At 45.1% G+C, this 24,058-nt stretch overlaps 1 protein-coding gene across 1 annotated transcript in view; it reads right to left on the bottom strand.

Moving 5' to 3' along the window:
* PRKG1 (protein kinase cGMP-dependent 1) overlaps nucleotides 1-12,624 on the bottom strand; it is a 1,213,342-nt gene extending 1,200,718 nt beyond the window's left edge. The window contains exon 1 of the mRNA XM_038744169.1: nucleotides 12,356-12,624. Coding sequence (XP_038600097.1) covers nucleotides 12,356-12,624 — 269 coding nt within the window. The remainder of the gene's footprint in view (nucleotides 1-12,355) is intronic.
* Between the last annotated feature and the right edge of the window lie 11,434 nt (nucleotides 12,625-24,058).

Below are 24,058 nucleotides of genomic sequence, written 5' to 3'. Positions count from 1 at the left end.
GTTACCTCATCTGTAAAATGGGGATTAAGACTGTGAGCCCCACGTGGGACAACCTGATCACCTTGTATCCCCCCCAGCGCTTAGAACAGTGCTTTGCACATAGTAAGCGCTTAACAAATGTCATTATTATTATTATTATTATTTAAAATGATCAAAATCACCACACACCTATTTTGTATGCAAAAAAAGTTTGATAGTTGACAGATTTGATTGAAAAAAATCCATGATTCTTTGACTTCTACTTACAAAACAGTCAACATCTGCTGCAGAACATGGTTGATTTTCATTTTGAAATACATATGAAAATAACAGGTTGGAAACAAAATTTCGCCCAAAGGTGGTTAAACTAAACCCCTACTGCCATCCTGTGGTAAATATTGGAAATTCCTTCAAACCGTTTAAAGAATGAATAACGCTAAACCATTCTCATTTAAAGGCTGAATAAGAAGCTAAAAGCTAAAATATGAAGCTAAACATATGCTGTTACACTCAGGAAGTGAACAAAAAGCAATCTGATAGTAATAGAGGAATAGTAAAGCATATTTTGCTTTCTGAACTTCATTCTTGGACCTGCTTTACTATTTTGGAATTGTCTATCCCTTTTTTTTTCCTATAAATAACAATCACTAAATGCTTTATTTAGTTATTGTAGTAAGACAATGCTATATGGAATAGAGGGGAAAAAATCAGGAAATTTCACTATGAGAGACATTTTATTAATAAAACTGTGTAATCAAATGGAAGCGTTTTACTATCCAGTGCTTAGAACAGTGTTTTGCACATAGTAAGCGCTTAACAAATGCCATCATCAGTATTATTATTATCCTACAGACTTTTTTCCCAGTTTGACCTCCTTTATGGGAGATACACAGTAAAATAGATGTAAACAAAATTATCTTTAGCTCTCCTCCCATATTTAGCATTTCTCTCACCAGGCCATTTGTACTTACTTTTAGATGGTGTTTATTAAGCATTTGAAGTGTCTCAAAACAGTATTCTAAGTTCTGGATAGATACAAACAATGAAATAAGTGGTTGTATGCTAACTACATCCACTTAAAATTGGGTGTCAATGAGAAAGTGTTTACTAGGTTGGTTGAATTGACTCAGGTGCCCTGCAAAGTTGGAATACTTCACCAGAACCTTGAGTCATTAGAAGAGAGAAAGCTCCTCCCAGCCAACAGCACTCGTGTTCATATCTGTAATTTAATTATTTATATTAATGTCTGTCTCCTCCTCTAGACTGTAAGCTCATCGTGGCCAGGGAATGTGTCCGTTTATTGTTATATTGTGCCCTCCCAAACAGTAGTGTTCTGCACATAGTAAGTGCTCAATAAATATGAATGAATGAATGAATAATGGACCTGAGGGAGTGAGCAACTATTTGTAGGTGTAATAATTGTAGTTTTTGTTAAACACTTACTATGTGCAAAGCATTGTACTAAGCACTGAGATAGATACAAGATAATCAGGTACTACATGGGGCTCACAATCTAAGTAGGAGGGATAATAGGACATTGAATCCCCAGTTGGCAGATAAGGGAACTGATGCACAGAGAAGTTAAGTTAAACCTAAGGTCACACAGCAGACAAGTGGAAGAGCTGGGATTAGAACCCAGATCTCCTGATTCCCAAGCCTGTGATCTTTCCACTAAGCCACGATTACTTACAAGTGTAGACTTCAAAAATATACCAGAACATACTATGTGCAAATGTTTCTCAAGGCAATGCAAGCAGGTAAGGAGGGGGAGACTTCAGGTTGGGCAGTTGGAGATGAGAGTAGAAAGTATTGTTTGCTTGGGAAATTATCAAATTATCTAGAAGAGTGTAATCAAAATCATCCCAATTCTCTGATGGTGGTTTGATGGAAGAAGTTGATATTATCCATTGGGCAGAACCGTGTTCAAAATCAAAAGCAGTGTTTTTCTAGAAGCCTAGTGCTTGCTGTGCAACCAGCAGTGCCCTAAAGCAGAATAAATAGGTCAGAAGATTTGAGATCAACATACTGCATTTTCTTGGATTATTTTTCATTCTCGTCTCCCTTCATATCCAACAGACCACCATTTTTCCCACCTTCAAAGAGTCACTAAAAGTACATCTCCTCTAAGAGGCCTTACCTGATTAAGCCCACATTTCCCCTATTCTCCCTCTCTTCTGTATCACCTATATACTTAGATCTGTGGCCCTTAAGCACTTGATATTCATCCCACCCTCATCCCACAGCACTTAAATGCCTATCTCTATTCTCTTCTATTTCCCCATCTTCCCCTTAGTCTGTAAATTCCTTGTGGGCAGGAATCATATCTACTAATTCTATTGTATTATACTTTCCCAAGGGCTTAGTACAGTGCTCTTCACACAGTAAGTGCTCTATAAATACTACCAATTATCGATTGGCTGATTTGGCCTGGTGCTTATTCGAGTGAAAGGATTCAAATAAAGACATATCCTAAGTGACTTTAAATTGAAAAATACCAGGATATAAACACCAGTCAAAAACAAGTAAGTCAGGTGGGCAGGGAATATATGTATTAGAGAAACAGTGGAAAGAGCTCGGGCTTTGGAGTCAGAGGTCATGGGTTCGAATCCTGGCTCCGCCACATGTCTGCTGTGTGACCTTGGGCAAGTCACTTAACTTCTCTGAGCCTCAGTTACCTCATCTGTAAAATGGGGATGATGACTGTGAGCCCCATGTGGGACAACCGATCACCCTGTATCCCCCCTAGCACTTAGAACAGTGCTTTGCACATAGTACGCGTTTAACAAATGCCATCATTATTATTATTATTATTGTCAACTCTGTTTTTGTTGGGTTTTTATGGTATTTGTTAAGCACTTACTATGTGTCAAATACTGTCCTAAGTGTTTTGTAGGGGAGATACAAGTCAATTAGGTTGCACACAGTCCCTATCCCAACTGAAGATCACAGTCTAAGTAGGAGGGAGAACAGAAAAACTGAGGCACAGAGAAGTCAAGTGACCTGCCCAAAGTCATACAGCAAGCATTTGGCAGAGACAGAATTAGAACCCAGGTCTTCTGGCTCCCTAATGCGTGCTCTTTCCATTAGGCTACGCTGCACCTCCTAACTCTGTTATATTGTACTCTTCCAAGCACTTAGCACAGTGCTATGCACACAGTAAATTTAGTTAATTGAGAGATAAGATAATTTTTCAACCAAAACCTTCAAAACTGTGCTAAATGAGGAAAATCATACTTTCATTTCATTTCCTTTAACCTGCCATTCACTTAACTAATGAAGGAAAGAATCTTTGGTCTGAAAGAACAAAACTGTAAAGCTTATAGCAGCTAAATATAGGAATTTCCTTTTCTCACCAAACTGGGGTGACTGGGGATATTATTAGCAGTAAGTTGGGGAAGTTGGGGAAATTTCACATAAGATAAATATGTATGTCAATGAATGTCCACAGCACTACAAATCCTGACAGAATTACATCAGTGCAGCCACAGAAGAATTTTAAAAGCTCTTATGTAAAAGAGCAAAACAGAATCTTCATCAAGAAAACAATGTAACAAATTATAAAAATATATTCTGCATGCTTAACATGAAGTTAATATATTTTTCTTCAAGGCCATGCTTAGATTGAGCATATTAACATAAAAAAGGTTAGTTTCTTAAATTCTCAAATTTACAACTTCCCCTCTATTCACCTAAATATGTATTATTTAGGAGGGAATATTTGCAGCTAGGGCATCCATAGTAAATATTCTGTAACACAAATTTCAAATTCTTATATGAAAGTATTTTTTTTACTTAAAATGAGACAAACTGGTAATGTAGGCTTCCCAGGTCTATGTTAAATCATTAAGTCCTAACAATATCTGTGTCATAAAACTAGGATAAAGCATTCAAAATTACTCTCTCAGTTTTTCATAAAATTCAAGTTGGTTTTAGGTCATAAAGCAAAATGTGCGTTTTCATACATAAGTATCAAAGATGAGAAATGTAGTTAGTTGTAAGGGCTTTTTTGTATTTTTTTAATGGTATTTGTTAAGTGCCTATTATGTTTCAGAAATATTGCTAAGCACTGGGATAGATACAAGTTGGATGGTAGCGTGGCTCAATGGAAAGAGCCCAGGCTTTGGAGTCAGAGGTCATGTGTTCAAACCTTGAGCCAATTCTCACCTGTGTGACTTTGGGTAAGTCACTTAACTTCTCTGTGTCTCAGTTACCTCATCTGTAAAATGGGGATGAAGACTGTGAGCACCCCGTGGGACCACCTGATCACCTTGTAGCCTGCCCAGCGCTTAGAACAGTGCTTTGCACATAGTAAGCACTTAATAAATGCCATTATTATTATTATTTATTATAGTCCATGACCTAAGAGGGGCTCACAGTCTTAATCCCCATTTTACAGGTGAGGTAACTGATGCACAGAGAAATAAAGTGACTTGCCCAAGTTCTCATAGCAGTGTGGCTTAGTGGATACAACACAGTGCTCTGCACACGGTAAGCGCTCAATAAATATGATTGAATGAATGAAGGTCTGGGAATCAGAAGGACCTGGGTTATCATTTGGCTCTGCAACTTCTCTGGGTGACCCTGGGCAAGTCACTTCACTTCTCTGGGCCTCAATTCCCTCATCTGTAAAATGGGGCTTAAGACCGTGAATCCTATGTGGGACAGGGACTCTATCCAACCCGATTATTTTCCATCTACCCCAGAGCCTGACACATATTAAGCGCTTAACCAATATCACAATTATTAATATTAGTATTATTAGTGGTGGAACCAGGATTAGAACTCAGCTCCTCTTACTCCCAGGTCTTTCCTCTAGGCCATGCTGCTTCTCAAAGCAATAAAGTGGTAAACAATAATAACAATAATAGTAATAATAAATGGTATGTGTTAAGTGCTTACTATGTGCCAAACACTGTACTAAGCACTGGGATACGAGGTAATCAGGCCCGACATGAGGCTCACAGTGTAAGCAGGAGGGAGAACAGGTTTTAATACCCATTTAATACCTGTTCTTTCCATTTAGCAGCTGAGAGAATTGAGGCACAGAGAAGTTAAGTAACTTTCTCAAGGTCATTCATTCATTCATTTGTATTAATTGAGCACTGACTGTGCACAGAGCACTGTACTAAGTGCTTGGGAAACTATGATACAATAATAAATCGCACAGTAGGCAAGTGGTAGAGCTGGAATTAGAACCCAGGCCCATGCTCTGTCCACCAACCCACACTGTTTATGTTAATAAAATGTGGTCGGTTGAAATTAACATCTGAACAAAGGAGGGCTGAATCATAGACACCCAGAGTTCCAAGGAAATCGGTTGATGTCCCAGAAATATGGAAGGGGATGGGGGGAGGGAGCAGAAATGGAGAGAGGAGAAATAAGAGTTGGGAAAGGAAAAAAAAAGAAAATGTGGTTTTAGCTCTCACCAAAAGGTAATGACAACAGTCCTTAACGAACTGAGGAACTAATTACCATATGGCCATTTATATAGTTCACTGATGACAGAAAAAAAAATCTATGAATTACCACATTCCACTGCAGCTGCTTAAAAAGATAAAGTTAAGTTTCACCCTGGACTTTATTAATGAGGCAAATATATTAAATTAAAATGAATTCAAATTTCTGGGTTTGTACAGGCTGCTAAAGCAGCTAATGCAAACACAACGCTTGGCAGTATCAACAGCTGCAACTATCAAGTGAGCAAGGGCTCGGGTAGTAGAATTACCTGTTTTCATGAATTTACAAATGACACTGAACTGGCAGGGATTACGAACACCGATTAGCCAGAAAAACAAGTCAAAAAGACTTGAAACATTAGTATACAGAATAAGTCAACATGAAAAACTGACATCTGAAGAAAAATGATCAACTGTTCACCCCATTGGACTGGGCTAGAATTCACTTGGAAAGTGAACCCTTGGCAATAAGGGCAAGCAATTGAGAGGGACTGCATTTCTGACTATGATGCAACATCTTAAAGGGTTGTAGTGCTCTTGTACAGAATGCCTTGGGGTCTCTCCATTACGGCATTCTGTGCAACAGCTGGGTCATCAAAATATCAGAATGATTTGAGAGAGAGAGAGAGAGAGAGAGAGAGAGAATTTGGAATGAAAATATAGCTAATGTGGCTTTATTAGAATATTTCCATTGCCAGTATATGACCACAATCTGGGACCCCTGGCTTCTCAGCCTTGATTCTGTACTTACAAATGTCTTCAGGGGACATTTGAAATAGCATCTGATTTTATAAATATGCACAATATTACTTTAAAGGCACAAAGGGGTGAGGACAAATAATATACAAAGCCTATATTTGGCATTCCTTTCTGAGAATTCCCAAACTAGTCCCACTCTTCTGAGCTTTCAAACTTTTGCAAACAGGATATGCTCTCCCTACTTTATCTGTAGTCACAGTAACTTCCAAGAGCTACAAAAATTAGATAACATGGGTCATGAACTCTGATAAGCTGCATTCTCCACTCATTAAAAAAAATTAAAACTTCATGAGTAAAACAACTCTGGAATCACCTGAAAATTCTTACCCCCCAAAATGGGTTAAATTCAGAAAAGACTTCACCAGTTGAGATCCAAAATATTCCCTTTGGAGAAGATGAGCAAAGAAACGCCCTGGAAACTTTGCTCTTGGCATGGTGAGAAAGATATAGAACTTTCTGCTTTTTGTAAGCTAAGTTTCATGTGCTTTAGCTTTAAGCCTCTTAGTAGTTTGATGGCCAAATAGGACCATACATTGTCACTTTTCAGCCCTGCCTTTGGAGCCACCATATAAATGCTGCTAGAGGAGTCATGATTCTCAAATTCGAGCTTAGGAAACGAGATAATTGAGTATGCCTCATCCATTCAGTGAACGTAACGAAAACGGTAAATCTGCACTTGAAAAAAGTCAAAGAAAGTACAGATTCATCTGGAAGATATGGGTGGTCTAGTAGAGAAAGCACTGGCCTGGGAATCAAGTTTCTGGACTTCAGTTACCTCCTGGTGTTCAACAAGCCTAATGATTATAATACTATCTGTTAAGCATCTGCTATGTGCTAAACACTCTCCTAAGCATTGAGTGAATACTGACTAATCAGACCTGATACAGTCACCATGTCCCACACGGAGTGAGCACTTTCAGGGGGATGGAGAACAGGTATATAATTTCCATTTTACAGGTGATGAAACAGAGGCACAGAGAGGTTAAGTGATTTGCCTAAAGGGCACACAGACTGCAAGTAGAACTCTAGTCTCATGACTCCTAGTTCTGCCCTCTTTCCCCTAGACCATGCTGCTTTAATAGCCCCACTCTGCAGATAATTTCTGCCCCAAGGCTACTTCAAAGGGGGGTTGGATTAAGGAATCAGTGAGGTGAAATGCTGGCTTTGACAGAGACCCTTCATAGAATCAATAAGGAAAGATGGGTGGTTTGGGGGCAGATAACTAGCTTTCAGACTTCTAAATGCATCAGACGAGGTTCTGAACGATATGGAAGTAAGTACCATGAACGCCGAAGCGTCAGCCGACTGAAGCTGTGAAAGTGGACCCGGGATAAAGATCCAGCACGCTGACTCCACCCTCTGCAGAACTGAAAGGGGCCAGTTTCATCAGGGACTGATGGAAGAGCCAGAGTGGTCCAGAACTACGCTCGGGGGAATAGAGACCCCAGCATAAAGTCACCTTAACCTTCCACTTGTTCTCCAGATTAGGCAGCCCCAGCATCAGACCAGATTATTTGGGCCCATCTGCACTCAGGAACTGGGGTGGAATTACATCAAGCAGTGTGGCTCAGAGGAAAGAGCAAGGGCTTGGGAATCAGAGGTCACAGGTTCTCATCCCGACTCTGCCACGTCTGCTGTGTGACCTTGGGTAAGTCACTTAATTTCTGTGAGCCTCAGTGACTTCATCTGAAAAATGGGGAATAAGCCCACTTGGGACAACCTAATCACCTTGTATCTCCCCCAGCACTTAGAACAGTGTTTCACACATAGTAAGCACTTAACAAATGCTATTATTATTATTATTATCAGGCCGTGAGCCCATTCTAGACTGTGAGCCCGTTATTGGGTAGGGACCGTCTCTATATATTGCCGAGTTGTACTTACCAAGCACTTAATACAGTGCTGTGCACACAGTAAGCACTCAATGAATATGATTGAATGAATGAATCAGGCATGGATGGGAGGGGCAAACCACAGTTTGTCATGATTCGGCTCTGAAGCATCCCTGACTTAAAACTCAAACAAAAAATAAAACCCAAAGAACAGAAAGGAGTGTGTATAGAGTTCTTTGAGTTATTTAGAACATAATATATAAAATAGCGTGGCCTAGTGGAAAAAGCACAGGTCCGGGAGTCTGAGGACTTGGGTTTTAATCCCAGCTCTACCACTTCCCTGCTGAGTGTCCTGGGGGAATTCATTCATTCAATCAATCGTATTTATTGAGTGCTTACTGTGTGCAGAGCACTGTACTGAGCACTCGGAAAGTACAATTCAGCAACAAAGTCACTTAGAGTGTCTCTGTGTCTCAGTTTCCTTATCTATAAAGTGGGGTTTCAACACCTGTTCCCCTTCATCCTTAGGCTGTGAGCCCCACTAGGACCAGAGACTGTGTTTGATCTGATTAACTTGTATCTATCCCAGTGCCTAGAAGAGTAACAGAGTGACACAGAGTAAGCACTTAACAAAATACCATAATTCTTACACTTATTCTTCCAGCTGCAACCTGTAGATTTCAACTAATCTGATCCCTACTATGTATGTCCAAGAGGTTTCCACATGTTTCTGCTTTGGTCAGATGTGTTCCTCTATGCAATGCCACCACTTCATGTCACTTCATCGTTACACTGAGTTCAGATCCCACATTTTTTCCCCTTCATATAATTTATATTGAGGTATCTCTATATTAATACGTAACAGGATTTTCATATTTTCCCTCTGAGTATATACGTAAGCTTGGCTTACTTGATTTCAGTAGCAGGAGACTGTTCCCCTTGAGTTCTCCAGCAATAAATGCTGAGAATTTTTCTACAAGTTTCACAAATATTTGGGCATGCAGTCATTTTCCATGATGAGGTTCACAGACAATAGCTTTCTCTACCACTCTGTCCATACTAACAATGGAATTTAAATAATACAGAACATATTCATTTTCTTATATGTTCAGAAATGCCAGGTGTTCCAGTAAGGTTTGAAATACACCTTAAACGTAGCCTGCAGCTTTAAAACCTGTCACTGGACATGAATTGTGAGATAATGTAATTGTGGCAGTCTTCATTCCATATAAAACTGTCTCTTTCAGACCCAAAAAACCCATCAGGACTACTTTACTTTTCGTAAAAGACCTCAGAAAAAAGTTTGCTGCAAAACAACATCTAAGCACTGAAATGTATTATCTGAAAATTAGGAAACACTTATTCTTGGACTATTTTAATTTAAAAAAATTAATTCAAGGATTACTCTCAGGTCCTACTTTCCCTGGAAAAGTCAAGTTCCTAGTTGCTATAGTGTGTTTAATTAGTACTGTTCCTTTAAGTGTCCTGGTGCCTCTACCCCTGTCCCCCCACCCCCAACAACTCCAACCATTACTACTCCCATATATTATACCTGTCAAAATTGTTTAAACTCGAGTCAGCCTACTGAAAATAAACTTCATGCTTCCATTAGAAAGTATGAGAGCAAATGCTGAGTAGAAAAAAGTTTACCCTCTGTCCCAGTATAAATCAGCACAGAAAAGAAGTAGGGAGATACTTGGACTGCAGGCTGTAAATCCAAAGTATGTTTGACAGATCTATTGAGCAGAAAAAAAAACAAAAAACTTCTCCCCCCAGATGACTGCCCCAACTCCAGAAAAAAAGTTGGAGGAGGATGTATATATGTGTGTCTGTAAAAGTCAACCACTTCCTTCCTTTAGATTCCCTTTCTTAGAAAAGTCCTTCTCGAGTGGAGACACCACCTGTTTGGCACCTCCCACCTGAACTAGGGCTGAAGTCTAGGCCAAAGACCTCAGGGCCTCTCTCATGCCCCCCGCCCCCCCAGTCTTTGGAGAAATCCTTCCCTCCCCAAGCCTGGGAAACAACACCTACAAACCAAGACCCGGAGAGCGGTAGGTTTTTTTGTTGCTGTTGCTGGTTTTTTTTAAATGTGATAAAACCAGAGCACAAAGCCCCCAGAGGACAGCAGCTGCTTGGTGACTTCTGGAAAGTGGCTTCTTATTAGGCGATGAGGAGATGGGTTCCAGCTGCCGATGACTGTGTTAGTGACTACCAAGCTATCCCGAGAGTCACAGCAAATCACCCCCTTTCCCAAGAGCAAGATGGGGTTTGACCATCATTTCCGTGCCACTCCCACGAGACAGGATGTGGTGGGTCCAAACTGGAGTCACCCTTAGGTCAGCGCTAAACTCAGTAGAGGGGAAGGAACCCGGTGGAAGGAGAACTGCCACAGTGCCACAGAAGCCCTGTTTCAGGCTAGTATGGGCCTTCACTGTATTTAGCAAGGGACCATAGACCAAAATAGGGGAAGAGGGAGGAAGGAACCAAAAGCAGCAGGCCTAAACGGTTTGCCATATGGGAAGCTCAGAGATGCCCTCTCTCTTTCTTCATTCATTCAATCGTATTTATTGAGCATTGGTGTACTGACCCAGTGGCTATTCTGCCTCCTCCTCTTACCCCCTTGGGGTACGGTCCTGCCACCTCTGGGCTCTCTTCCCTTTCCTCCAGCCACAGCCCTCCGACTTTCTGGGTCAGGAGAGGCAGGACGAGAGATGGGGCTGGGAAAAGCTGAGGAGGGAAGCCCAGGAGGAGAAGAATGCCGGCCCCTGTGGGAAATCAGGGAGAGAGAAGGGCCAGGGTGGGCTGGAGATGAAGAGACTTCTCTAGGCCCAGGGGGACGCAGGCTCAGTGAAAGGGAAGGGGTAAGAGAGGGGACAGAAAGAAGATCCCTAATGGGATATTCGATATCCCGCAAAATGCATTTTCTGCTGTGCGCCTCCAATCACTAAAAGCCAGTAATGGGCTTCAGCGTCTGCACTTCCTCTCCCCAATGGCCAAAGAAGCTTTAATGCTGGAGCCTATCGATCGCGCTTCTCCGGTGAAGGCAGCGAGTGGAGTGCAAAGACTTCCTTCATGTGGCCACAGCCGGCCTGGCTCCTGGGCAGACCCGGGCCTCTAGACCCATTTGGTGCAAATTTTACGACTCTCGAGTTCAGGCTCCGGGAAGAGAGTAAATGGGCCCGGAGACAACTTCACCGACTGGGTTGAAGGGGGAGAGGCTGAGCAGGAAGACAGATGGAGAAGTGAGGAAGATGCCCTCTTTAACCATCAGACAACCTGTCACTTGTAGTTCCCCAAGAGCAGGCCGCTTGGGAGACCATTTGCCCTCTGCAGACCCAGTAATGGGCACACCCCGAGGGAGATGGAGATGAATCAACAACAGAGCCCCCTCCACCTCCCCCTATCCTTACCCCAGGCCTCTGCTGGGTGGCAATTCTGTGCGAGAGTTGTGGGCTTACAGAGCTCTCTGGTTTCTTGTAGCGGTGGGGAAAACCCCCCACTGGAATCCTAGAATGTCCTGAGAGTCACCCTGCTGACAAATCCCACCGGCTGAAGGTGACCCCACATCAATGTAGAGAAGCAGCGTGGCTCAGTAGAAAGAGCCCGGGCTTTGGAGTCAGAGGTCATGGGTTCAAATCCCGGCTCCGCCAATTGTCAGCTGTGTGACTTTGGGCAAGTCACTTCACTTCTCTGTGCCTCAGCTACCTCATCTGTAAAACGGGGGTGAAGGCTGTGAGCCCTCCATGGGCCAACCTGATCACCTTGTAACCTCCCCAGCGCTTAGAACAGTGCTTTACACATGGTAAGCGCTTACTACGTGTCATTATTATTATCATTATCAGAGAGACCGTCCCCTTGGGGGAGATCCAGCTCCCCCGGGATGGGGCGGCGGGGATTTCCTCCACCTTCCAAGTTGGGTCCTTGCCGCCGGTTGGCATTCAGGTCCTCGGGCTGCCTGGGCAGGCTGAGCGTGGCATGGTCCGGGCAAACTTTGCAGACCCCCTCCCCGGCCGGGACGGGCCAAGCGGAGCCCGGAGTCCTCCTCCCTGGGGATTTTTCCCTTTCCCAGCCGGAGGGAGGCGAGCCCGGCCCATGACGGGCAGGAATAAAAATAAACAGATCCCCGCCTGGGCCATGCCCCTCCCCCGGTGGCTGCCTCCCCCCGCCCCCTGTCCCGGCTGAGGACACCCTGAAATCTGCCTACCCCTCGCCCCAGCCCTGGGCCAGCCCAGACCCCTGGGCAATCCTGGGGGGCGTCGAGGGGAGCGGGCACGATGAAGAGGGGGTGGGGGATGGATTGGGGGTGGGAGAGAGGGGGGGATGTCCTACCTCTCCGCCTTGGTGAATTTTCGGAAAGCCTGGCGCAGGTCGTGGAAGGAGCGGTAGGTCTGCGGCTCGGCCGAGATGCCCTGCGCCCGGGTGGTCCTCGGCCCGCCTATGTGGCTGGTGGGCGCGGGCAGCACCGACTGGCATTTGTGCAGCCTCCGCCTCAGCTCCTGGATCTCCTCCTCCTTGTCGGACAGCCTCTGCTCCAGCTCCCGGATCCGCTCTTCCTTCAGCAGCAGGATCTGGGCGAAGTCCTCCTCCAGCGCGCTCATCTTCCCGCTCGCCCCCCTCGGTGCCCCCCGCCTGGGCCGCCCAACTTTCCGTCCCGCGCGGGCCTGGGCCGGACCGGGCAGCGGACAGGGGCTGCCCGGGTTGGGGGGGGGGGGGGGGGGAGCGGGGGGAGAGCTGGCCCTCGGCTGGGCTGGCCGGGGACAGACACCAGAGCGAGCCTGGGGCTGGGCTGGGCTGGACTGGGGCTGAGCTAGACTGGGGATGGGCTGGGCTGGACTGGGGATGGGCTGGGCTGGGGCTGGGCTGGCCTTGGGCTGGGCTGGGGATGAACTAGGACTGGGCTCAATTGGGGCTGGACTGAGCTGGACTGGGGCAGGGCTGGGGCTGGACTGGATGGGGGCTGGGATGGGACTGGGCTGGACTGGGGCAGGGCTGGGGCTGGACTGGACTGGATGGGGGCTGGGATGGGACTGGGCTGGACTGGGGCTGGACTGGACTGGATGGGGGCTGGGATGGGGCTGGGCTGGGATGGGACTGGGCTGGGGCTGGACTGGATTGGGGCTGGGATGAACTGGGAATGGACTGGGGCTGGGCTGGACTGGATTGGGGCCGGGCTGGACTGGAGCTGAGCTGGGATGGGACTGGGCTGGGGCTGGACTGGATTGGGGTTGGGCTGGGGCTGGGCTGGACTGGGGCAGGACTGGGCTGGACTGGGCTGCAGCCGCCCTTGGCCCCTGCCTGCAGAGTGGGCTGAGAGAGCAGCAGAGAGAAGAGGGCTAAGAGCCGTGGAGTGAGAGAGGAGGGTGTCTGTGTGTGTCTGTGTCTTGGGGGGGAGGGGGGATGAGGAGGAGGGGGCAGGCTGGCGAGTGCTAATCCCGACCTCCTCCCGGGAATAGGTGATTAGCTTCCATTGAGAAACCAATTAGAGCCGCCCCTGTCCCTAGAGACCCCCTCCTCTCCGCCCCCCCCCCCGGAGCCCCTCCAGGAGACACACACACTGCCCCCCACCCTCTGCCCACCTCTCCCCAGCCCAGCCCTGGCTCCTGGCTGCTCCTGTCGCCCATCACCCTCCCTCCCTCCCTCCCAGCCTGGGGGAGGAGGGCATCGGAGCCTGGAAATAGCACCAATTACCATGTGACCCGGGGTGACGCAGCTCCCTGTAACCCGATCCCCAAGACATTGTATTTGGGGGGGAAGAAGCAACAACAACAACAACAACAACAACAAAAAATTCATAAATATTAAAGTGCCTTGGCACGGTAACCTGCAGAAGTCCATCTGCGTCCCCCTCGCACCTCTCCTGGCCCGACGACGGGGAGCCCGGGCCCCGAGGCGGGGGGGACAAGTTTGGGGGCCGTTTCGGATGAGTTGGGGGGTCGGGGAAGGAGGACCGGACGGCTTCGACGGAATCATCATCATCATCATCATCATCAATCCTACTTATTGAGCGCTTACTATGTGCAGAGCACTGTACTAAGCGCTTGGGAAGTACAAATTGGCAACATAGAGAGACAGTCCCTACCCAACAGTGGGCTCACAGTCTAAAAGGGGGAGACAGAGAACAAAACCAAACATACTAACAAAAACAGAAAACGGAATTAAACTTTCAGAGAGGACCCGGCCCTGAAATGGTCAGGCGAAGAACTAGGATGAACCCCCTACGGGACGCCGGGCAGAAAGTTGCCTGGAGTGAAAAGGGCACGCCCTGATTGCTTCCGCCGCAACGGTTTGCACAGTGCATGTTGCATGTTTTAATCCGGGCGACCGGGCTCCTCCGTCAAACCGCCGGCTCATCTAAGAGCCCGGGCTTTGGGAACAAAACTTGTCCCCGCTCCCATCCCTGTTGGAAGAAGCAGCGTGGCTTAGAAGAAAGAGCCCGGATTTGGGACTCAGAGGGCGTGGGTTCTAATCCCCACTCCCCCACTTGTCGGCTGTGTGACTTTGGGCAAGTCACTTCACTTCTCTGGGCCTCAGTGACCTCATCTGTAAAGTGGGGAGTAAGACTGTGAGCCCCACGTGGGAAAACCTCGTTACCTTCTATCTACCACAGTGCTTGGCACATAGTAAGCGCTTAAACACCGTTATTATTCTAGACTTCTAGACTGTGAGCCCACTGTTGGGTAGGGACTGTCTCTATATGTTGCCAGCTTGTATCTACCCCAGCGCTTAGAACAGTGCTTGGCACATAGTAAGCGCTTAAACACCGTTATTATTCTAGACTTCTAGACTGTGAGCCCACTGTTGGGTAGGGACTGTCTCTATATGTTGCCAGCTTGTATCTACCCCAGCGCTTAGAACAGTGCTTGGCACATAGTAAGCGCTTAAACACCGTTATTATTCTAGACTTCTTGACTGTGAGCCCACTGTTGGGTAGGGACTGTCTCTATATGTTGCCAGCTTGTATCTACCCCAGCGCTTAGAACAGTGCTTGGCACATAGTAAGCGCTTAAACACCGTTATTATTCTAGACTTCTTGACTGTGAGCCCACTGTTGGGTAGGGACTGTCTCTATATGTTGCCAGCTTGTATCTACCCCGGCGCTTAGAACAGTGCTTGGCACATAGTAAGCGCTTAAACACCATTATTATTCTAGACTTCTAGACTGTGAGCCCACTGTTGGGTAGGGACTGTCTCTATATGTTGCCAGCTTGTATCTACCCCGGTGCTTAGAACAGTGCTTGGCACACAGTAAGCGCTCAATAAATGCGATTGATTGATTGATTATTATTATTATTATTATCGGGGCCACTCTGCCTTTTCGCTCCCATTAACTGCTGCAGATGCTCAGTGCCACTGACACCGCCCCGCTGGAAGAGAAACTCACGCCTTCAGCTTTCTTCCACCCAGTTTTAAAGCGTGGTGGTAAGGGCTGGTTTTCTTTGTCTTACTTTTCTGTTCTTTCTTTTCTTTTTCTTTTCCTTCAGAGGCTGACCAACAAATAGATACAATCTGGTTGGGGAACATAACCGTCTTGAAGACTCCTCAGATACCCCCTCGGAAAAACATTCACTTTAGGGGAGAAACGTTTTTGTACATAGTAATAATAATAATAGTAAAAATAATAATAATAATAATAATGGTATTCGTTAAGTGCTTACTATGTGCCAAGCACTGCTATAAACGCTGGGGAAGATACAAGGTAATCAGGTTGTCCCACATGGGGCTCACGGTCTTCATCCCCATTTTACATATGAGGCATAGAGAAGTTAAGTGACTTGCCCAAAGTCACACAGCCAAGATAGGATGCCGGGATTAGAACCCACGACCTCTGAATCCCAAGCCATGCTCTTTCCACTGAGCCACGCTACTTCACATATAGCTCCTACTAAATTGTCACTGAGCCACCTATGTAGAGGAAAAGCACATTTCAAGTTCCCCCACGTTGGGTGACCCCCGAGAAATTTTTAGTCTGGAAATTTCCCTGTTGACATTTACTGTTGAGTTGGTCGTTTAGATGCTGTAATTACCATCGCATAAAATGCTTTTTTTTAACATCCGTATTGAATTCTTTATTGCACCAGATGTTCAATCTTGTTTCACCCACTCTAAGTTGTACAAGTTTTTTCCCCTTCTTTGATAAAGTTACTGTTACTTGATTTCTAACTCTATTAAATTCAAAATGATAAAATCATTTTTGGAATATTTAAAAAATTGAAATTTGTAAATGGTAGAGTAGAAAATACTTTTCTTTATATCTGAAAATGTAGGTGCAGAGTCAGTCTTACTGGTTGAACAGGTGGTCATGGTTTGCTGATTGTAAACATTAACATTTATTCAAAGATTCTCTGTTGTTGGGGTAACCTCCAAACACTGCCAGACAGTGGTGGATTTATAGCAAAATAATCCCACTTTTTTGGATGAGGTATTTTAGTATGTCTATGTGTGACGTTTAAAAACATACTTAACTTTCTTCCATGGAATACTAGCTAGAGTAGTCTAATGTGGTATCTAATGAGACCGTGGGAAATTGAGGATTTAAATAAATTGTTGGAATAAAATGAATGTTAGAACTTGAACAACTGCATTTTTAGTCTAGAAATTCTATAAAAATCAGAATTCACATCCCAACTCTGTTGTATTGTACTCTCCGAAGAATTTAATGCGCAGTAACCACTCAACAAATCCCATCGGTTGAGTGATCAAGTGCCGGCCTACGCCAAAGGGCTTGTTGTAATAATTGTGAAATCATGAGCGTTAATACTCTAGATTAAAATCAACGAACCTTTACATTTTGTGAACTATTTTTCTTTATAAAGGAGAGGAGCGCCATCTTGTGTGAGGAAAGAAACTTTACGGTACAGAAAGAGTATTCACAGCAAATTCATTACAATGTGACTTCTTCAAGAACGGGAACGTTATGTTCCATGTTTGCGTATACTTAAAAGGGATTAATTAAGAGTAAAATGAACCCAAGTTTTTCCAACCAAACTTTTCTGGATGAATTCATGTATTTTGAGGCATTCAAAAAATCAAAATTGCCTCAACTTTCCCCTGTCTTTTCAACAAGATGAAAGTGTGAAAGACTATTTCTTTACTATTTTTCCCTATTGCTTGAGACAGTATATTTTATAGTGCTAAGCAGGCATTGGCACGCTCGCAAACAGCAGCTCAGATTAGTATGGTGTCTTGTTCTAGACCACATAAGCTTGTCGTCAAATATTTTGCACGGCTGAGTTCTACTGGCTTTGGTAGGGTCCCGCCAACATGTACTCACTCATGATGAGGTGGGCCTGAACTAACACGAAGGTCAGAGGCAAAACATTTGGCGAATTTGTCCCTCTCTCTTCCCACCACCCCAGCCCCACCACGATGAGAGAGATGAGATGAAAGAGACTTGAACCCTTGCGCTGAAATGACTCAACAGAGGGGGAAGAAAGGAAATCGCTTGGATGGTTAAAATTAAAGGGGTGCCTGAGACAGGGAATGTCACCAAAAAGAGTACGGACAGGGAAGACAAATGTTTTCTTTCACCTCAGCACCAAAATAACAAGCCAAAAAACTTCTCTACAAGTGCGACCATATTTAGATTCTTTTTCACTCAGCTTAAAAGAGAAATGCAAACACTGAATTTTGTCAAAATAATGTGGAAGCCAAGTTTTGACTCTGTGATTCTGCTTCCTTGGGAAGTCCACATAGTTGATAGCTTAGTGCCCCCGAAGGATTGTCCAAGGGCTACTCAAGTGACAAGAGAAGGGAATGCTGGATCTGAGAAAGTTACCTGTCAATCAGACATGTGCTTTGTCATAATTCTTGGGGGGAACACACTGGAGTAGAAGCTTTCTTCGAAAAGAACACTGGACTGGGAGTCAGAAGGATCTGGGTTCTAATCCTAGCTCCACTGCTTGTCTGCTGTGTGACGTTGGGCAAGTCACTTCATTTCTCTGTGCCTCAGTTACCTCATCTGTAAAAAATGGGGATAAGACTGAGCCCCATGTGGGACATGTATGGTGTTATTTGGTGTCCAACCTGCTTAGCTTGCATGTACCCCAGCACATAGTACAGTACCTGACATTCAAAAAATAAAAGCTTTGGTTTGATTTCTAAAATTGAATTCTCCCCAGATCTTGGTTAGAGAGTACAGAATAATCCAATCCTTTCAAAAATATGTCTTGCTTTATGCAAACCCAGAAACTGCCATGCAGAAAGGATCCTAGAATAGTATACTACACAAGACTAGTATAGTAGAAGTGGAGGCACACAGAACCACTTGAAGGGTGATGGGGAGCCAGTGAATGTCCCTAGAAATCTTTGCCAGACACAAATGGACCTCATTTTAGAGAATGCTGCCACTCTTCAAAGTAGTGTCCCAATATATAATACATGAAGCAAGATAAACCCTGGTACATAAAAAGGCTTCAGTGCATTTATCTTTTCTGTGAATCTCTACTTTGGGAAGTCCTAAAAGAAGAAAAATGAAATAGGAGTGGATCAAATGCCACCTGGTAACCAGATCTAACCACCAATGGATTGGAAGAAGAACCTGTCATTTTGCTCTACTGCCTTCAATCCAATCATAGATGCAGCCAATAACCCTAAAGACCTCCAGAGCTGACTATATCCTAGTAGTAATGATAATTATTAAGCACTTGCTTTGTGCAGTGCATCAAACGAAGTTCTGGAAAAAAAAGGCATAGATGAAAATTAGATATAGTTCCTGGCCATCAAGGACTTCATAATCTAAGAATCTACTTCATTAACAAAATAGAATAATCTAAAGTAGAATCTAAATTATAATCTATATATAGTATAAAATATAAAGTATAAAGTATAAAGTATAAAGTAAAGTATAAAGTAAAGTATAAAGTATACTTTATATAGTATAAAGTATAATCTAAAGTAGAATAATCTACTTCATTAACAAAATTAAATCCATCAGGTCCGACCTCCCCAAAGTCTCTTCCCCCCTTTCTCCAACCCCCCGGCTCTCAACACTCTCTGCTACTCTCCCATCCTTCCCAGCGGTATCCTCAGAGGAACTCTCCTCCCTCCTTTCAAGTGCTACTCCGGCCACCTGTGCTTCTGACCCCATTCCCTCTCATCTTATGAAATCTCTCGCTCCATCCCTTCTCCCCTCCTTAACTTCCATCTTCAACCGCTCACTCTCCACTGGTTCCTTCCCCTCTGCCTTCAAACATGCCCATGTCTCTCCCATCCTAAAAAAACCCTCTCTTGACCCCACCTCACCTTCTAGTTATCGTCCCATATCCCTCCTACCATTCCTTTCCAAACTCCTTGAACGAGTCGTCTACACGCGCTGCCTAGAATTCCTCAACAACAACTCTCTCCTCGACCCCCTCCAGTCTGGCTTCCGCCCCTTCATTCCACGGAAACTGCCCTCTCAAAGGTCACCAATGACCTCCTGCTTGCCAAATCCAACGGCTCATACTCTGTCCTAATCCTCCTCGACCTCTCAGCTGCCTTTGACACTGTGGACCACCCCCTTCTCCTCCACACGTTATCTGACCTTGGCTTCACAGACTCCGTCCTCTCCTGGTTCTCCTCTTATCTCTCTGGTCGTTCTTTCTCAGTCTCTTTTGCAGGCTCCTCCTCCCCCTCCCATCCTCTTACTGTGGGGGTTCCCCAAGGTTCAGTGCTTGGTCCCCTTCTGTTCTCAATCTACACTCACTCCCTTGGTGACCTCATTCGCTCCCACGGCTTCAACTATCATCTCTACGCTGATGACACCCAGATCTACATCTCTGCCCCTGCTCTCTCCCCCTCCCTCCAGGCTCGCATCTCCTCCTGCCTTCAGGACATCTCCATCTGGATGTCCGCCCGCCACCTAAAGCTCAACATGTCGAAGACTGAGCTCCTTGTCTTCCCTCCCAAACCTTGTCCTCTCCCTGACTTTCCCATCTCTGTTGACGGCACTACCATCCTTCCCGTCTCACAAGCCCGCAACCTTAGTGTCATCCTCGGCTCTGCTCTCTCATTCACCCCTCACATCCAAGCCGTCACCAAAACCTGCCGGTCTCAGCTCCGCAACATTGCCAAGATCCGCCCTTTCCTCTCCATCCAAACTGCTACCCTGCTCATTCAAGCTCTCATCCTATCCCGTCTGGACTACTGCACTAGCCTTCTCTCTGATCTCCCATCCTCGTGTCTCTCCCCACTTCAATCCATACTTCATGCTGCTGCCCGGATTATCTTTGTCCAGAAACGCTCTGGACATATTACTCCCCTCCTCAAAAACCTCCAATGGCTACCGATCAATCTGCGCATCAGGCAGAAACTCCTCACCCTGGGCTTCAAGGCTGTCCATCACCTCGCCCCCTCCTACCTCACCTCCCTTCTCTCCTTCTACTGCCCAGCCCGCACCCTCCGCTCCTCCACCACTAATCTCCTCACTGTACCTCGCTCTCGCCTGTCCCGCCATCGACCCCCGGCCCACGTCATCCCCCGGGCCTGGAATGCCCTCCCTCTGCCCATCCGCCAAGCTAGCTCTCTTCCTCCCTTCAAGGCCCTGCTGAGAGCTCACCTCCTCCAGGAGGCCTTCCCAGACTGAGCCCCTTCTTTCCTCTCCCCCTCGTCCCCCTCTCCATCCCCCCGTCTTACCTCCTTCCCTTCCCCACAGCACCTGTATATATATATATATATATATGGTTGTACATATTTATTACTCTATTTATTTATTTATTTTACTTGTACATTTCTATCCTACTTATTTTATTTTGTTGGTATGTTTGGTTCTGTTCTCTGTCTCCCCCTTTTAGACTGTGAGCCCACTGTTGGGTAGGGACTGTCTCTATGTGATGCCAATTTGTACTTCCCAAGCGCTTAGTACAGTGCTCTGCACATAGTAAGCGCTCAATAAATACGATTGATTGATTGATTGATTGATAAGAGTAAAAGAGGGAAGAGGGTCCTGTGGCAGACTCATAAGGAAGGGTGAAACAATGAAAACACAAAACAACATAAAAAGACAACTGCCAAGCCCTTAATACAATAGTAATAATAATGGTATTTGTTAAGTGCTTACTAAGTGCCAAGCACTCAATATGCTGCACATAGTAAGCACTCAAAAAATATGATTGATTGTTTGATAAGGACAAGGGAGATAAGGCATTGTGCTTAGAGGAGCAGAAGGACAAACCTTTGGTAGCTTCTAACTTGGGGTGGCCCAGAGATAGAGCTACCATGAGCAAAAACACAGCCACATAAGCTTCTGAAACATATACTCCCTTCCTGGCTTCCCTCAGTTGGAAGAAGGTAGAGAGTCAGTCATTTTCATTGAGCGCTTACTGAGTGCATAGTATTGTACTAAGTGCTGGAGAGAGTACAATATAACAACAGGCATTCCCTGTCCATAATGAATTTACAGTCTAGAGAGAGAACAAGAGGAAAAAAATATATATAAACAAGTTACTCAAGCCACTAATAATACTATTTCCACTACTACTAGTAATAATAACTGTGGTGTCTGTTAAGTACTTACTATGTGCCAGGCACTGTACTAAGCACTGTGGTAGATACATGGTAATTGGGTCAGACACAGTCTCTGTCCCACACTGGGTTCAAGGTCTTAATCCCATTTTTAATCCCAGAGAATCCCAGATAATTAATCTTAATCCCAGAGAAGCAGCATGGCTCAATGGAAAGAGCATGGGCTTTGGAGTCAGAGGTCATGGGTTCAAATCCCGGCTCTGCCAATTGTCAGTTGTGTGACTTTGGGCAACCACTTAACTTCTCTGTGCCTCAGCTACCTCATCTGTAAAATGGGGGTGAAGACTGTGAGCCCCTCATGGGACAACCTGATAACCTTGTATCCTCCCCAGGGCTAAGAACAGTGCTTTGCACATAGTAAGTGCTTAATAAATGCCATTATTATTATTATTATTATTATCATTTTTCAGATAAGGTAATTGAGGAACAGAGAAGTAAACTGACTTGCCCAGGGGCACACAACAGACTCAACCTTATTTATGGTTAGTGTGCTCTGTAGGTTATTGAGATCCTAGGGCCATATTTTTAGGATTGCCTCCTTGCCTGTGACAAGGGTGGAACTCTGAGCACTCTTCAATGATGCAATGGTAGGGATGGGTTTGGGGAAGGGTCAGTAAACATCTGTAAATTCATCCAGCTGTTCCTGACACAGCTGTCACTGAAAGTGTTGGAGCAGAGGCCTTCTGAAACTGTTGCTGCAGAATAATAATAATGATGGCATTTGTTAAGCACTTACTAAGTGCAAAGCACTGTTCTAAGCACTGGGGAGAATACAAGGTGATCAGGTTGTCCAATGTGGGGCTCACAATCTTAATCCCCATTTTACAGATGAGGTAACTGGAGTACAGAGAAGCCAAGAGACTTGCCCAAAGTCACACAGCTGACAATTGGCAGAGCCTGGATTTGAACCCATGACCTCTGACTCCCAAGCCCGTGCTCGTTCCATTGAGCCACACTGCTTCTCAGTATTTTCATCCAGAGCTTAGTACAGTGCCTGGCACATAGTAAGCACTTAACAAATACCATCATTATTATATCTAAATATATTTTTTACGGGCTTCACAGAGATGATCATCTTAGCTCATTTTTACAGACCAAGAATTTATGCCTGGTGGGTCACACACTGAGACTTGGGGCTACCCGTATTTAATGGTGGTTATAGGCTTTTTGTTTGGTTGTGATCCACATAGCCCTTGATCTCTTTAACTTTGGTACCTAACCTTGAAAAGACTCTGATATTGCATTTACCTGAATCCATACCTGGGATTGAGAATTCTCCAGAGGAAGAGAAAAATGAGAAGTCCAAAATAATAAGTCCTTTAGTCATTGCTCTCATTCCTACAACCTGGGGTCAACACATAGGTCAGTTTGGGGCATTATTAACCTTGGACTTCCAAGCCGGCCTGATGGGAAGAGATTCCACACCCCGGGGTGCCCCCACCACCACCACTCACCCATTTCCAAGCCGACGACTCCGCTGGGGAAGCCTAGAGGCAATGTGGGAGAGAGAAACTCTGCCAACTCTGCCCTTGCCTGGCAGTGTGCCATTATCCCTTGTTACCTCAGACAGCTCTCTAGGACAAGTGAGCTAATCCCTCGGAAGGAAATTGGGAAGTGGGAGCAACTCCCTCATCTCCCGTTCCCTTCTGCGTTGGCCTGACTTGGTCCTTTTGCTCTACCACACCCTCCAGCACTTAGGTAATTTTTTTTGTTTCTATTGATGTCTGTCTCCCCACTTCTAGACTATGAACTTGTTGTGGATAGGGATTGTCACTGTTTATTGTTGTATTGTTCTTTCCCAAGCACTTGGTACAGTGCTCTGCACACTGTAAGTGCTTAATAAATACGATTGAATGAATGAATGAAAAATAAAAAATTTCAAATAGCCTAATTGTGACAACGAGTTCCACTGCTCCAACACAAAGTAGAGGGAGGAGAGAGCCAGGAGTGCATCTTCCTGAAGCATGAACCAAACCAATCAGAGAGGACTGGGGAAGAAGTAGCAGGGTGCGTTGGGAAGAAGGAGGAGAAGTGGACCACTCTGAAGACAAGGAGAAACGATGTGGTGTGCTTGGGACAGCAGGATTCATTCATTCATTCATTCAAGTGTATTTATTGAGTGTTTACTATGTGCAGAGCACTGTACTAAGCGCTTGGGAAGTACAAGTTGGCAACATATAGAGATGGTCCCTACCCAACAGCGGGCTCACAGTCTAGAAGGGGGAGACAGACAACAAAACAAAACATATTAACAAAATAAAATAAATAGAATAGTAAATATGTATTACAGGATGCGGGGAAAGTTTGTGTCGTGGACCCTGAATAGGCCCAGGGAGGAATCAAAGAGGATTTCTGGAGGTTCAGAATCCAGAGGTTAGGACTCCGGCTGGAGTGAGGCTCCTGCCCCTCGGGGGAGAAGATCAAAGAACATCAGTCCTAGGACCCCTACAGAGAAGTCCAAAGGATCCCGAAGTGGGGACAGTATTAGATGTAGGGGAAGGAAGTTTAACCTGGATTTGCTTTGGTTGTACC

The sequence above is a fragment of the Tachyglossus aculeatus genome, chromosome 3, assembly GCF_015852505.1.
Source record: "Tachyglossus aculeatus isolate mTacAcu1 chromosome 3, mTacAcu1.pri, whole genome shotgun sequence".
Classification (NCBI taxonomy): Eukaryota; Metazoa; Chordata; class Mammalia; order Monotremata; family Tachyglossidae; genus Tachyglossus; species Tachyglossus aculeatus.
This window is presented reverse-complemented; position numbering and strand designations above follow the sequence as displayed.